The sequence below is a fragment of the Myripristis murdjan genome, chromosome 1, assembly GCF_902150065.1.
Source record: "Myripristis murdjan chromosome 1, fMyrMur1.1, whole genome shotgun sequence".
NCBI classification, from domain to species: Eukaryota; Metazoa; Chordata; class Actinopteri; order Holocentriformes; family Holocentridae; genus Myripristis; species Myripristis murdjan.
This window is the reverse complement of record NC_043980.1, coordinates 19,348,924-19,361,096: the sequence shown is the minus strand read 5'-3', so window position 1 is coordinate 19,361,096 and position 12,173 is coordinate 19,348,924. Positions and strand designations below refer to the sequence as shown.

General features: G+C 39.7%; 1 protein-coding gene across 6 annotated transcripts; it reads right to left on the bottom strand.

Moving 5' to 3' along the window:
- Window positions 1-572: 572 nt before the first annotated feature.
- On the bottom strand, window positions 573-7,318 carry bdh2 (3-hydroxybutyrate dehydrogenase, type 2). Of its 6 annotated transcripts, none has more exons than XM_030059788.1 (11): window positions 7,271-7,293; window positions 6,963-7,127; window positions 6,286-6,376; window positions 4,967-5,045; window positions 3,289-3,385; window positions 2,645-2,753; window positions 2,214-2,274; window positions 1,885-1,998; window positions 1,509-1,567; window positions 1,252-1,344; window positions 573-1,068 (listed from the first exon to the last, which is right to left on the bottom strand). In XM_030059788.1, exons 3-11 carry the CDS (start codon window positions 6,355-6,357, stop codon window positions 1,015-1,017), a joined length of 738 nt encoding a protein of 245 aa, XP_029915648.1. In that variant the 5' UTR covers window positions 6,358-6,376; window positions 6,963-7,127; window positions 7,271-7,293; the 3' UTR covers window positions 573-1,014. The 6 variants fall into 6 exon arrangements, with proteins under 6 accessions (XP_029915648.1, XP_029915656.1, XP_029915639.1 ...); XM_030059796.1 differs by having other exon boundaries at window positions 6,286-6,373; XM_030059779.1 differs by lacking the exon at window positions 6,963-7,127 and having other exon boundaries at window positions 7,271-7,318.
- Window positions 7,319-12,173: the final 4,855 nt, after the last annotated feature.

Below are 12,173 nucleotides of genomic sequence, written 5' to 3'. Positions count from 1 at the left end.
TCAAGTCAACAAGAGTATGGCAATATCTACAGTATTCTTATGAAAAGCTCAATTTGGGGTTAATGAGGTCAAATTATCACAATACCTGCCAAGTAATGACAGTATTTGTAAATACAGCTTAATTCGCTTGAGGTTAAAAAAAAAAAATGAAAACAGTATTGCACATCTGGCTGTAGCAGTAAAATTACTTGAACACCTAAAAACACCTTCAGTCCTCAAGGTGCCAGATGTCATGCAACATGGTAAACTGAGGTGAGGGGAAGAAGCAGCAGACCACAGCGCCTTATATGCCTCACCATTTCTAAAATAAGGTCAGTGCCCTCATCCTCAGCAGTCACCGCTGGAGGTGTTTATGTGTTATCAGGATCATGCTATGTTGAGGACACAGAGCACTTGGAGGCTTGTTTTTATCTTTAAATCCCCTGGGAAAATTAAACAATGATGAAAAAAAACAATGAAGAAAAAACACAAATATCAGAAAGAGCATGCTGACCCCAGACTCCCTGGAGAAGTGGGTTTCCCCAGTGAGATCTGGCCACTAACAGCACAGGAAAGTCACATCACTTCAGAGATCTTGTGGAAACTTTCTTTAATCAGTGTTAACAGAACTGTTTCATTAATAATCACTCCCATTGCAATCCACACAGATTTCTTTGAAAAATAATGCACAAGTGATATATTTCTTGGCAGCATCATTATCTTGGCTGTGATGTATCTCGATTATTATACTAAAGTTTGTTGTCTGTTGGCTCAGTCTGATGTATAACGTAGCGCTGATGTGTACAAGACCAATTTCCTCTGCGACAACAGTTTCTTATCTGACAAGATGGAGGCAGTAATATGTCGGCAGCACACAGACATTTTTCCAAGTCCATCTAAATTTGAGTTAAAATTTAGAGATGCTACTCATAAATGATACAGTAAGTAAACATGAACAATCAAAAAAAGATGGCTTAAAATGTTTATTTGTGTATTAGTGCTAATGAGTGTTTGCCAGTGTTTGCTGTAGGTTGCTCAGAGTCTCCATCCTCCATCGATGATGTGCTCTGTTCCAGTCACATAGGCTGACTATGGAGGAGCCATGAAACACACACTGTCAGACCTCTGGAAGAATTACTGCATACTTTGAGACTCAACACTTGAGATTTCTAGTATTTTATTTAATATGAGAAGTTTACATGGGTTTGATTGATTGTTACGTTTGGTGTCAACATACCTGAGACATTTTTTTGCTATCTCGGCAGCACTTACCTCATCTGAGGCCAGGTAAACACAGAGGTGAGCCACTTCCTCTGCTGTGCACATTCTGCCAGTTTTCTGTCGTGCCATAAAATCTTTATAAGCCTGTAGAGACAAGTTACAGTTGTAACAATTGCAATCCTCGACACCCAGCACTGACTTTATCTTTTTGTGGAAACCAAGATAAGATGCAAATGTCAAATGACTTGATAATTACAAAATATGATTTAAAAAATGGCCACATAAAGCAGGGCCTGAGCCTGTAGTACCTGTTCAGGGTCAGGCTGGGCCTGGATCCTGCCCCTCAGTGATGGAGTATCAACAGTCCCTGAGAAAACACACATGCGGGACATCCATAATAATGCAGCCCTGGCAGTGTGTCCTGAACCTCAACCAGCTAGAAGGCATGGTCTTAGACTGAATGGTGGATTTTGATTAGGTCAGGGTTGAGTTAACACATGCTGCACAACCAAAACTTATTCCTCAAAAACAACCCTGAGTATCTAGAGTTGTTTAGACAAGAGGCCTCTATTATTCTTTGGTTCATCCTCGTATCTCTATATTGACCTTAAAGAATAACTGTGGAAGACTGGAAGGGACCACTGACTGTTGTAGTCACAGGGTTTTCCAAGCAAGGATACGTACCAGGACAAACACAGTTACAGCGAATGCCTTGCTCAATGAAATCAGCAGCTATAGATTTGGTGAGCCCGATAACTGCAGCCTTGGAGGTACTGTAGACACACCGGTTCACAACGCCTGCAACAGGTAAGCACACATTCACACATATACGCGCGCGCGCACGCACGCACACACACACACACAAGTGCGCGCGTACAAAGCCATTATCTGACATAAGAGGATTACAATGAACACTGGCATACCTCAACTACTTTATGTCCCTTTATACCAATTACAATTTATTATACAAGAATCTATGGTACTCTCTATTTTGACATCTTTGGTAAGTTTACCTTTTATGCTTGATGCAACAGATGCCATGTTTATGATGTTTCCTGATTTCTTGGCCAACATCTAGAAAAAGGGGAAAAAGGGAGTAAGGTGACATATAGACAGATAAAAGATGGCAAGCTGAGGATGGTTATTAAAAAGCAATGTTTAATCTTTATTTTTTTTTCTACAATAAAGAACTGAAAGAATGTTCTACGATCAAAGATAAAATTCTTCTTTGAGATAGTTTGGTCAGTTTGCGGCCAAAGCTGGATTAGTGGTTGGGTAGTTACTGCCCATCATGTCACAGGCTCAGAGTAATACAGCTAATCCCAAGAGACAAAGCAACAGAACAAAATTAAAGCATATGTCACTCAATTTACACTGAACCCATTTTATTCTCTCTTCAGCAGGATAAACACGGTAAACATATGGTAGAAGAGGCAAAGGTCACCTTCGGCAGAAAAGCCTTGCTCATGAGGTACATGCTCCGGACGTTTACGTTCATGGTGAAATCCCAGTCAGCCTCTTCACACTCCAAGATGGAGCCATGGTGCACAAACCTGAGAGCAGAGGTCACTTGTATTTATAAATTGCTAACATCTTTGGAAACAGCTGAAGCTATATCATCATGAGCACTATGACAATATTACATATGATCATTGTCATTTGAGCTGCCAGCTGGACCCATGAGGAAAAATACTTCATCTGAAAATCAATATCCAAACAAAAATGAACCGATGTGTATGAGGTATAAATTACTGAACCATAAATCAATGCTGTTCAAAGAAAATAAGCGTGTCCCTCCATATGTTACTGTGAGCCGTGAAGGCGTCAATTTAGAGACCTCTTAAGGTGATTGGCGACAAAAGGTCAAGTGGAGGATAAGTCCCGAGGTGTAGGGATTCTGGAAATTTAGTTAAGCGGGAGATGGATAAACATGCTTAATGCAGGGTTGGTATGTTGGCTGTATAAAAGGAAGAATGATTTCATGCCAAGCTATTACACCTTGATCACAAACTGCACTGTATAGTAAATTAACATTATTCTTTTGGTAAATTAATAGCTAATATTAGAGGGAATGGGTGGAAACTATACCCTGCAACATTGAACAGCACGTCTACGTGGTCATGGTCATTGGCCAAGGCTTCCACTTGGTCCTTCTTTGTCACATCCACCACCTTGGTCCTGATCCCTGTACATGAAAAAGAAAAAAATAGCTCTGGGTGTTGAAGCCGACAAGTCCATTTTGATGGAACTTTTGACAAGTTAACAAGTCATCATTTGTATTAGGCTACATTTCATGAGAGATTAGTTTTGGATCTGACAGATAAATTGTTTTTTTTACTTTAACCAAAAGTCAAAAATCTGTAGCTTTGAGCAAAAAGTAGGTCCTCAAAAATCATTCAGCAGGTTAATGTTCACTATTTTTGGAAAGCTGAGTGAGCATGCTTTCTCTTTTCTGGCAACACACTGCTTCACATTCACACAGTTACACAGACATTTACACCAATAAACCAGTCTTTATTGTTGTCTACTGAGTAGTTCCACTGGAGCGATTAGGGATTAATTGCTTCAGCAGAAGTTGTTGCTGAAGGAACAGCATTGTTCATCGACTTTCCCTGGTCACATTTTCAGAGACTTTCTGAGGATTCGGATAAGCAACCGTCTGGCCCCACGCCCACAACTAATTACAGATTGGCCACAAAGTCAGCGCATTTTAAATTGTGAGCGCATTTTTGTCAGATGAATCTGTCATCCAGGTAACATTTTCAGTAGGAAAGTAAAGATCAAGATATAATACCATGGTATAAATCAAATCACCCCAAATTGAAAACTGATGATTTTTCCCCCTCTCTATCATATTCAAATATGTGTTGGATCATAGCAATCATAGCATCTTTTTTTCTAAAATACCCAGAAACATGTTTTTTTTTTATCTGTCTACTTAAGTAAGTATTACATTTTCATTTGTCTTTCACTGCAGTTCAGATGGTTTGAGAAGACAGCTGAACCCTAGGGTGGGAAAAGGAGAGTAGATGTACAGTGCTGTGAGAAACAATTCACCCCTGAGGACAAAACAGTCTAACTAACTAACTAGATGAGACTGTTAAGTGAGGCAAATTAATGCACATGGGAATGAAAATAGAATAATAATTGGAGAGACTTCTGAGAAAAGGTGAAGTGTTAAAAGAGGAAAATGTCATGTATTTTCACATTAAGAAATAAGGGCGATAAATGCCTCTAGGGAAATGTTTGAACATAGGAGGCATATATATGTAGCATATATATTAGGAGGAGGGCTACAGTTTTTTTCAGCAGTTTCTATCTAATAAAAATATTCAGGCTACCTTGTATTTAGAGACGGCACTGCCTCATGGCCGGTCTAGCGGTCATTGGCTAGAGTATATAATTAGTTTAAAGTGCGTACCTCAAATCAGTGAGCATGTAATGGATCTGAATCAGCAGAACGGAAGCAGCCGTTTAAAACTGCATTTAAAAAGAAGGTCATTGGTTTTCAACCATTACTGCTATGTGAAAAGCATGCAAAAACATGCAAAAACTTGAAAAATAAATAGTTGCCAAACAAATAGAACCTCATATAAAACAATACTGAGAAATCTGATCTACGATGTCAATATGCACTATAAAAAATAATTCAAGAAACTTATTAAACTTGTTAAAGCAACCACTGTACAGTCAGTGATCCATCCCGGCTGCATCACTCTGCTTCTCCAGCAGATGGCAGCTGCAGACCAACAGAAAGGAGCTGTACCTGGAACACCGTCCAATTCCTTCAGCTTTTCCCCATTGATATCCGTTGCAATGACTTGAGCTCCCTCTTTAGCAAATGCCTGTGGTTGAAAATTAAAGTCAGATGGTTACACAATGTTTACAAATTACTCAGAAATATGCAGCCTAATACTGACTGATAGAAAATTAGCGGTCCTATCATTCAAACAATTCGCTTTGAATTCTAAAATATATTGAGGTTGTTTTACTTCATACATCTTGAATACAGAAGCCACCAGAGCCTGGTGTTAGTGAAGTGTACTAAGGAAAGGTAGGTTAGCTCCTATAAACATATGGAATGCTACAGGCAGTAATTTAGGTCATAACATTAATAAGAAGATCCCATCACTTGGTGTCTATAGACACAGAATGTCACTTTCCTATCCAAATCCCCCACATTACCATTATTTATTATTATCTGAGTCACCTATTTCAGGACAACAGATGACTGATGGAATGACTGAATCAGTAAAGTCATAATAAACCATTTCAAAGGAGATAAGTGCAACCTCTTCAGTAGACTCTCCAGATCATAGACATGACCTTGCATACAACACCATTAATGGACAGCTTATGTATCTCATTCCCTCACCCTACGCAAAACACATTCCCCTAAAAATGACATGGGCCTTCGCATCACTGAAAGGAAATGGAATTGAACATGATGATCTGTACGTGCTTGGCTGCACTACAGGAACCTGTCCTTGCATCTCACAATTCACGAGTTCTGAATTATTTAGCTGCATACAGATTAACGGCAAATTGTGAACATAAACAACCATCTCTTTTCAGACAGTCTAAAATATATTTGGAAGATACAATCCATTTTTTTTTTTTTTTTTTTTTTGCTGTGAAGTTGTGGCTGTGCTCTTAGAATGTCCATTAGACTTGTACCAGTAGACATCTCGATTTTTCATAGCCCATTCAGCTTTTTCTTATCTCACCCTGTGTTAACATGAGATAAAAACACAGACTTAAACAGGTGACAATATGGATGTTGTGTATGTTTCTTGTGAAAAGAAAACAGGTGCTGTTTGGATAACACTTCTTGCTGCAGTGCTACACTTCCATACACTTTGAAACTTCACTGATCTTTTCAGCACAAAACAAGACTGTGGGATGTTAGTTAGCATCACCATAACCCTGCTGTTGGTGTAAACAAAAATCTGGTGGAACTACATAGCACATATGCGGTTTGACTCTGTATGAGTGTGTACACCGTAAGCCCTTAAATGGACAATTTCCATGGTGAGTTGGTATGAAACAAAACAGTGTATTAAGGCGTGTGTTAAGGCGTATTACCAGTGCTGCAGCTCGTCCAATCCCCTGCGCTGCTGCTGACAGCACAATCACTTTCCCGTCCAGCCGGCCCATGGTGCACCTCTCACACCTGCTGTGACCAAACAAAATAAACACAACAGTTTATTGGAGCCCCAAATCACTGTTACAGGGACAGCCCACCATCTTAACCCTCACGGTGGGCAAGAACCCACCAACCCTCCCAGCAGCATAACCGCTTCCACGCCGGGACAGGAGTGCCACGGGTGCTGAGTGGGCGATTATTACCACCAATCAATAAAAATCAAATCAAATCATGATCTCTGGTGCAAAAACACAACCGCAAACATCATTTATTATTTAAAATGTTGCAAAATGACACAAAAAGATACCACACTGTTACATTTTAGAAAACCAACAAATCACCATGTAACAGGAATAGCTGCTGTTTAATTATTAAACTCTACAATCACAGAACAGCTCTGGTTAGCAGGCCATTTCCTCAGTACAGCTCTTTGGCGGCTGTGCAGAAAATACATACAGAAAGCATACATTATGTATCCTGTAACATACATTATATAATGCAAGGACACAATCTTGTTGCTCCAAAGGCATGCAAATCATGCAAACATCGGTAATAATAGTGCTATGTATTTATAACTGGGGTTTTTGCATAAGTGTGTAAACGGTGCTGTCTTCACCTCTGTTCCTTGAGGTCACTGCAAGACCCACTTCGTAATTATACACAACATTGAACTTGGGCCAGTGTAGTTAAGTAGGCTACAAGTCATTGTTGAGAAGTTGGTTACGAAGTTCACTTTACCGGGACTTCTACTGTGCGCCTTTTACACGTGGTATTACGAGCTCTACACAGCGGAAGACAAAAATTGCATACAGGTATGTAATGAGGCTTACATGCAAGACTCTTTTCTTCAAATGGCCGGCAAAAAATCCAATTTCTCGGCTGTAAACGAATGCATCGATTTGGAGAGTCTTGTTTTCAACTTACCCTCAGGTCTGGCACGTTGCACGTCAGGGTGTCGTCACGTGTCCCTCGTCTGGCGCTTATATTGGTTCCTTACCAGGAAGTGTGCAAATACAGCAATCTGTGCAGTGTCGTCAATATTGTTATTTTTTTCGTCCTCAGAGAAAAAAGCAATATGGGTGCAAATGCTGTTTTTAAAAATAGCAGTAATACTAACAGTAATAATAAAAAAAATTTGTAGTTATACTGTAGATATACATATATTAACATGCATAGAAATATTAACAAATTCATAGTATACTGCTATTAGGATTTTACTGGAATGCTGAGTAGTTCAAAGCATCCAGGCTCTCTACAAGTGACAGCTCACATTTCCTAAGGTTTAATGTAATACTGAAGCTTACAAGTGTCTTTAAATGTGTGTGTGTGTGTGTGTGTGTGTGTGTGTGTGTGTGTGTGTGTGTGTGTGTGTGTGTGTGTGTGTGCGTGCGTGCGTGCGTGCGTGCGTGTGCCAGCCCTGCCACACCGCTCTGTGTGAGGACCTGGATTGGCCACACTTGAAACTCATTGCTGGTCAGTCAGTGTATCAGCCCCACCATGAACATGGCCACTGAGCTGTCTGCTGGGCTTTGGCGATTCTGTTTTGTATTTGGTAGTACCTACTACAGCTTTGTTTGGTGTTCACTCTATTCCTTTGCTGACAAATTTTAGTAGTGCATTTGCCAAAGCAGCTTTAGTGTAACATTTAAGGAAGCTTTGTCAGGGTCCTCTGCCTTTTCTTTTGCTCCCTCCTGTTTGTGTCAAACAGGGAGCTCAGGGTTGTCCTTCTGTTTGCTTCTGTAATTTAGTTAAGCTTTATTCCCTTGTTAGTGTGGGTTGTTTTTGTTCATTATTTCAGCCTTGGAGACCTTGACACCGCATTGCTTCCCTTTTTGCACATTTAGATGGTTAATCTTTGATCTTTTGCTGTATATATTATTCCTTGTTAACCTTTAAGGGTGTTTCAGCAACCTTTTCTTGTTGTTTTCTTGTTTTCATTTTGTAAGAGTCTGGTAAACTTGATATGTTACTTGCTGTGTACCTGTAGCTATAGAATAAAAGGTCATAACAAACTGCGATAGGATGGGAACTGTCTTGATAGTGAAAGCCAGGATCTTTGGAAAAACGTGGACCCAATCTTAATGTCGGCTCACAGGCTCAAACTGACTGCCTGCATGCTCTGGGTAAATGCAAGAGGGTGCAAAAGCTTGAAATAGTGTGTGAGGATGGCTTGGAGGTTGCAATCTCCCATGCATGATCTTTGTAACAATCATTACTTAAAGAGTTAGAAAATAGTTGGCAGTTATATAAAATAATATCCTGATGTAGTATTACATTAGCTGAAAACATAGGGAATCATAAAAATGTACATGAATCGCCACTAGAAAGCTATTTTCTCTCATTGGAGCCATGTGTGGCTGTTTACTTTCTTCAGCATTCCCAAGATCTTCTTTAAAATGAACGGCGGGAAATTCTCTCAGCCAAAATCTGCAGGTGTGCAGTCTTTACCTACATAAAGTGCTTGAAAAGTCCATAGGAGTCTTCACACCAATTTGAATGTGCCTTGAAGTGAAGAAAAAATCCCTATCTGTGTTCAGAACCATGTCTTACATGGAGAGGAACCTTTATTTATGAATGAGAAAAACAATGCAAGACAGGTTATAGGGCACATACAAAAAAAAAAAAAAAAAAAAAAAAGATTCAAGTGTCATCTTGTATAATGTCAGTTCCAGTGCTGATATCAATAGGGCGTCCATTGTGTTTGAACCTCAACTACTTGAATGCAGTGAGGTGGAAAAGTAGGAAGTTCCAAGTCAAGAACTGAGAAGTGTCCAGCTGGGAACAGACTTCCCACCTATTTTCCGGTTATCAAGGTCCTGTTGTGTTTTCTGCTTTTTTTTTTTTAATCTAAAATGTAAAAGTGCTGTTCATTGCCCTCATGTCATAAGCTACACCTTGGAAGAATCAGAGCTCTCATTACTTATTAATTAAATAGACGATCATTCGCTCTTTCAAGTCTCTCTGTCTGGTATTGCTTGGTCACTCCCTGGTTTCTTATATTATTCCCATTGTCATCAGGCAAGACGCCAAAGATACATCAGACTTGGACATCTTCAGTCAGTTAAAACACAATGTAGAATCAACATTACAAGGCTTGACCAGCCCAACTGTTCCTCCTTATGGGAGTATAGGAGGCAGTAGAGAAGGCGAAACATACTCTGAACCAGATCAAAATGGCACCATCATCATTAACTGTGTCGACACAGATAAATGAAACTGCAGGCCAATCTGTCACACACCCCAGGGAACATTTCAATCAAAAGAACACTGACATGGAGAAGATAAATTGAGTACCTGGCCAATTACATGACAGTAGTTTCTACTACTGGTCGCTTATCGTTGTAGTGCAATGCTGTAGGCTATATGTTGAATCTCAAACTCTGTGACCTAATATGAGGTTAATCTTCATAGGCATGTATGTATTTCATCTGACCAGTATATATTATCATGTCTTTGTTAACAGTGATGTGTTGTTCAGTGCTCATTTCCTTGGCCTCAAGAGGAGGTATGCTATCCTCTTATTCAAACCACTTGTAAGATCCTTCCAGCTCTTCATCATACCATGCTGGTGCGCATTATAATCTAGAGTCCAGGGGCCATGCAGGTCTGTCCTGAATTATGTGCAGAGATCACTGGTGAGACTTCACTGAAACTTGTTATTATCTAAATTGTAGTGACTGGTTTCCACATACACCACCAGCATAATTATTGCATGCCATCTCCTGTCTTATTGGCATGGACAAATTTCAGATACAGTGTTTACTTATAGTTTATCTGTTCAGATGATATGTGCTGTCATTTGTACCTGATATTTGGCCTTATAGAATCAATGCATCAGCACCGAATCTGCATTAGAAGTGACTTGAAGCAAGTCTTTAATGACTTATTGATTGAGTTGGAAGAGAAAATGAAAGTGTTTTCCACCTTAAGGCCACACATCCATTTAATTTAAAGACAGTCAGCTGCGGTATTTTACAGTTTTTTTTTTCCCCATTAGTTCCAATGAAACGAGCAATTACACTGAGCAGTAAAATTCAGAGCACATCTTGGATTTAAAAGGATGATTTAAAGGGTAAACTAGAAAATCTATCCCAAGATGCTGATATATTGTATTAATGTGTATCTGTTTTTATGTGGCGCACATTGGGAAAAATCAATTACCAAACCATTACTCTTATTAAAGCAAAGATTTATTTTAGCGCTTTTTATTGCTTGTTTTGTGTTATCAAATTTGAGTGCATGAAAACGATAAAAAGCAAAAAATAAATAAATGACAGAAGGCCAATGACACCTGCCCTCAAGTTGCTGACAAGAGTTTGGGACATAGGACATACATGTCCACTGAAAGATGAAGTGGTCTACCACAGAAATGTTCTCTGGAAAATACAGCGAGTGACATCAGTATTTTGACAGCAAGGGTTACGGTTTTCAGGAGCAGGACCCAAACGCAGACACTCGAGGCAGAACTCAGGTAAAAAGCTCTTTGCTTGAAGTGTTGGCTGGAGTGCAGGTGCTGGCAAACAGAGCTGGCATACAGAATAGATAGACTTCTCGGCTGACTGATGGGAGGATAGGTGACAATATGACCAAGAGAGGCAGGCTGAAGTCTGAATACAAAACTTAGAAAGACTAAGTTACTAGACAGATTCAAAGTAATGTGCATATCTCCGCTCTTTAAAAGCTGTAGACTGCTGTCTATGTCTGATGTCCTGTCACCCGCACCAACTCCAGCCAAAATGAGGTGGCAACTTGCAAGAGGTGACACGACTGTTGTGCATGCATGAAGACACGCTCGACTATTTTTTTCTATCCGCCCACTATGATCTGCATAGAAGAACTTATGTAATGTATGTAATGTGTGTTTGATTTGTAACTGTAATGTGATTACTGAATTTATGAACAAGCTACATTACTATGTTACAGGCAAATGTAATGTGATTACAGTCATGTGTTACTTTGTAATGCATAACCCCCAACACTGAATATGACATTCAGTTAAACCTCTTTAGAAATGACGTTTACTATGATCAAGACTATCTACTTGGAAAATACATGACAGACATTATCTGAATACTGAAATCTGAAAATTGGTAAGATAACTTTAACACAGCTTCCCTAAAAATAAGATGTAAAACAGAAAGCAACAGCCTTCAAAGGCAGACATGAGCTCTGAGCACCCAGCTTGACAGAAATTTACACACTTAGACTGAATTTCCGGCACCTGCACTGATGTTAACTACAATTTTAGGGCACTTACGAACATCCCATTTCCATTTTTAGCCCGTGTCAGTCAGGTGAATACAGAGGTCACTGGAGCTCTTGAAAGTGAACCTTCATCAATTATCCAGTTAAAAGCAGAATCAGAATGAGAATGAACCGTCTCACCCTCTCCCTGGATTGCTGAAGCCTGTTCTGGGCAAAAACAATTACGTTACATTTTATACACCAGAGCAGAGCAACTTGGCTAAGAAGAGCAGAGACAGAAACTAAGGCTTTTCAGCTTTCATAATCGAAATTTCTTGTGATGCTGGTCTTTGAAGCGTAGAATCCTTCACACTGGGCAGTTTACATTTTGTGGGGAGGATGAGGTGGAGATGGGAGTCTTGAGTAAGAAGTGTTGGTTCCAAAACAGAGTGCTAGTAGAGTTTTGAAAGCAAGCAATTTCAGTACCTGGATACTGTCTCATGATGGAAGTTCAACATAGTCAGGACATATTTGCGATTGCTGGCTTCGCAAAACGATTCTCCCCAATAACTGGTCTCATGAAGCTGGTTAGCAAGAATTTTCCAACCCATCAATGAGCTTATATAAAAGAGGCAGGGTTTGT

Coding starts and splice junctions, on each gene's coding strand:
- bdh2 (XM_030059761.1), bottom strand. Junction 5,046..6,285: donor TTGGACGAGCTGCAGCACTG/GTAATACGCCTT, acceptor TTTCAACCACAG/GCATTTGCTAAAGAGGGAGC. Junction 1,345..1,508: donor CCCAGCCTGACCCTGAACAG/GTACTACAGGCT, acceptor TTGTCTCTACAG/GCTTATAAAGATTTTATGGC.